Source organism: Triticum urartu, chromosome 3, assembly GCF_003073215.2.
Source record: "Triticum urartu cultivar G1812 chromosome 3, Tu2.1, whole genome shotgun sequence".
NCBI lineage: Eukaryota > Viridiplantae > Streptophyta > Magnoliopsida > Poales > Poaceae > Triticum > Triticum urartu.
In genome coordinates this window covers 674,408,187-674,411,482 of record NC_053024.1, presented here as the reverse complement: position 1 = coordinate 674,411,482, position 3,296 = coordinate 674,408,187, and the positions used below count along the sequence as shown (strand labels likewise).

Here is a 3,296-nt window from a genome sequence, read left to right as displayed (position 1 = left end):
CTCCTCCTAATTAGAGCAGATAGTTTATGTGCGCAGGTTCTAAAAGCTCGATACTATCCTGATGGGCGCCTTGAGGATACAGTTTTTTCTGGTAATGCTTCGGCATCTTGGCAGGGCATCCAGCACGACCTCGAACTTCTGAAGAAAGGGCTGACTTGGCGCGTTGATAATGGCAAAAATATTCGCATTTGGTGAGATAAGTGGCTACCGAGGGAGCATGGAGCGAATCTCATCACATCGCAGGGCACGTGCCGACTGAGGCGAGTGGAGGATCTTCTTGATGAGCGCGGCGCATGGCGGCTGGACCTTCTTCGTCGACACCTCCTCCCGGTTGACATTGATGCCATCACACGCATCCGAGCTTGCCGCCGTGGCTTCGACGACACCCTTGCTTGGGCGCCAGAGAAGAATGACATATTTACCGTTTGTTCGGCCTACCGCCTAGCCATGGACGAGTGTGAGCGCCCATCGGCATGTGCTACGAGCAGGGCACCAGATGGTCGTCGTGCCATCTGGAAGATCATATGGGGGTGCCCTGCTCCCCCTAAGGTACGCGTCTTTGCATGGCGGCTTGTGACTAATTCTCTGGCCACTTGGTCCAACCAATGTTCTGGTCACCTGGAACCATCTAATATATGCCATGTGTGTGGAATGGAATGCGAGGACGGCTTCCATGCTATGTGTGAGTGCCCTCGTGTGGTGGACCTATGGTGTGCCATGGCGCAGGATTGGCCGCTGCCAGATATTAGCTCTGTTCGCAACACAGGGCCGGAGTGGTTGTTTGAGGTACTGGAGCCACTCACCAGCACCTCAAGAATGACTCTATTGATGACTATGTGGCGCTCATGGCATGTCCAAAATAGGATCACACATGAGAAGGAAGCTCCCCCGACCAAGGCATCACGTAGATTCTTGCACAGCTACATCACGTCCCTCCTTTGTATCCAGCAGCATCCCCAAGGCGACCATGAGAAAGGCAAAATGGTGGTGCAGCTGTCGGCACCCCATGTGGCTGGAACGTCATTCAGCAAACCAACAAGTAGGGGCGGGGTGCCACGACAACCAGATAGATGGGAGCCGCCTCCCGCCGGCTGGCTGAAGCTCGACATCGACGGCTCTTACTCGGAGCAAGCAGGGAATGGCGACATCGGGATGGTCATTCGAGACGCGGAGGGCCATATCGTTTTTTCATCTTGACGCCACATGTTCACATGCCATAATGCACTAGCAGCTAAACTGGAAGCATGTCGAGAAGGGGTTTCCCTTGCTATGGAGTGGAGCTCAGCACCATTCATCCTCGAGACGGACTGCTCAGAGGTTGCTGCTATGCTCATGCACAAGTCTACAGACGGGTCACCAAACGCAGGCCTCGTTCATGAGATTAAAGCGAGTACTTATGGTGGAAGAGAAGTGAAGGTTAGAGCCATTAGGAGGGAGAGTAATCAAGTTAGTAATAAGCTAGCTAGAATAGGACGTGCCTGTGTTAAAACAGCCGTTTGGTTGTGATCAGCACCTGAAGAGGTTGTAAACTTAATTATGCTCCTTGGATCATCCTGATCCAGACTGATTAAACGAAAGTCTTTCACCCCGCAAAAAAGAAGTAGTCGTTTCCATTGGTTATACATATATAGCTCCTTTTTTAAAAGCAACTCTTAATTGGATCCTGAAAGAAACCTTAATTTGCCCGGCCGAGCACCGCGCGACGGCGCCAATGGATTTGTTTTTTTTGGGGGGGGGGGGAGGCGCCAATGGATTTGTTAGTTATGGTCACTTTGCTAGTGTAATCATCACCCGCAAAAAAAAAAGAGAGAAGAAGAAAAAGGTACTCATCGTACAAGACAAAAGTTCCCCGAGCAAAGCATCTATACACGTCGTAGTCTCTCGCGAGAGCTAATAGCATCATCGTCGTATATATATACAAGTCTACTCAGTGAGATACACGCATCGGTCGACCCAAGATGGCGGCAGCAGCAGCAAGCCGAGAGGAGCGGTGGAGCCTCGCCGGCAAGACGGCCCTCGTCACCGGCGGAACCAAAGGAATCGGGTACGCCCTGCATGCTTCTTTCTTTCACGCCGCTAGCTTTGTCACTGATCGCACACACTGACACAATCACTTGCGAACCATGCATGGCGCAGGCGCGCGATCGTGGAGGAGCTCGCGGGGTTCGGCGTCCGGGTGCACACATGCGCCCGGAGCGACGCCGACGTGCAGGAGCGGCTGCGCGGATGGGCCGCCGAGGCCGAGGCGGGCCGCCTGAGCGCGCGCGTCACGGGCTCTGCATGCGACGTCTCCGTGCGCGGCGACCGGGAGGCGCTCATGGCAACGGCCAGCGCCGAGCTGGGGGGCAAGCTGGACATCCTTGTGAACAACGCCGGGCAGACCTTCTTCGGGGCGGCCACGGCGTGCACGGCGGAGGAGTACGCCCGTCTCATGGCCACCAACCTCGAGTCCTGCTTCCACCTGGCGCAGCTGGCGCACCCGCTCCTCCTCGCCGGCAGCGGCGGCAACGTGGTGAACATCTCATCCATTGGCGGGCTGCTCGGATACCCGACGCTGTCGCTGTACTCGGCGACCAAGGCGGCCCTGAACCAGCTCACCCGTACCCTCGCCGTTGAGTGGGCATGCGACGGCATCCGGGTCAATTGCGTCGCGCCGGGAGGAGTCCGGACGGACCTCCTCGACAGCAGCGGCATTCAGATCGACTCAGATGCGGCAGGGAGGATGTGGGAGGCGGAGAGCGCGCGCACCGCTTTGGGCCGCCTAGGCGAGCCAGAGGAGGTGGCGTCGCTCGTGGGGTTCCTCTGCATGCCGGCTGCTTCCTACATCACCGGGCAGGTCATCTGCGTCGATGGCGGCCGTACCGTAGCCGCCTAGCTAGGCCTATATATGGTCTCGCTTGTTTAAACTACGAGTTATTTACAGATTTTAAGGTGTGTAAACTTGCAAGGAGTGGTAGTACATAATAATTGATCCAATGGTTTGTATGGTTGGACTGAAAATTTGGCTCAAGGATAGTTCGGTAATTTCCTATTTGTCTGACGATGGGCTAGGTGTGGTACATTTGTTCTCTAATTAATCGCCCGTATTATTCGCATCTTGCGCAGATGCATGGGATGACGCGCCCGTTGCCGGAGCGGAGCCGTGCTGTGCTGTGCGGTGGCGGCGGCGACGCTGCTCCTCGCGTATACGGCGCTGGCCATGGAGCGTGCCGACGCGAGGCTGTTCTACACGCCTCGCCCACCGCTCTCTGGTTTCATTGTGCAAGCCTCTAATTAAAGCGTGCATCATTGCCTCT

The 3,296-nt window shown here is 55.8% G+C and overlaps 1 protein-coding gene across 1 annotated transcript; it reads left to right on the top strand.

Annotated features, from left to right (window-relative positions):
• Positions 1–1,958: 1,958 nt before the first annotated feature.
• LOC125549063 (noroxomaritidine/norcraugsodine reductase-like) lies at positions 1,959–2,875 on the top strand. Its single transcript, XM_048712556.1, has 2 exons — positions 1,959–2,044; positions 2,137–2,875. Exons 1-2 carry the CDS (start codon positions 1,959–1,961, stop codon positions 2,873–2,875), a joined length of 825 nt encoding a protein of 274 aa, XP_048568513.1.
• The last annotated feature ends 421 nt before the right edge of the window (positions 2,876–3,296 follow it).

What these genes read in the sequence shown, in the direction of transcription:
- LOC125549063 (XM_048712556.1), top strand. Translation starts at nt 1,959, where the DNA reads ATGGCGGCAGCAGCAGCAAGCCGAGAGGAGCGGTGGAGCCTCGCCGGC. An exon ending in GGCGGAACCAAAGGAATCGG is followed by an intron (nt 2,045 to 2,136) that starts GTACGCCCTGCA and finishes TGCATGGCGCAG; the next exon opens with GCGCGCGATCGTGGAGGAGC.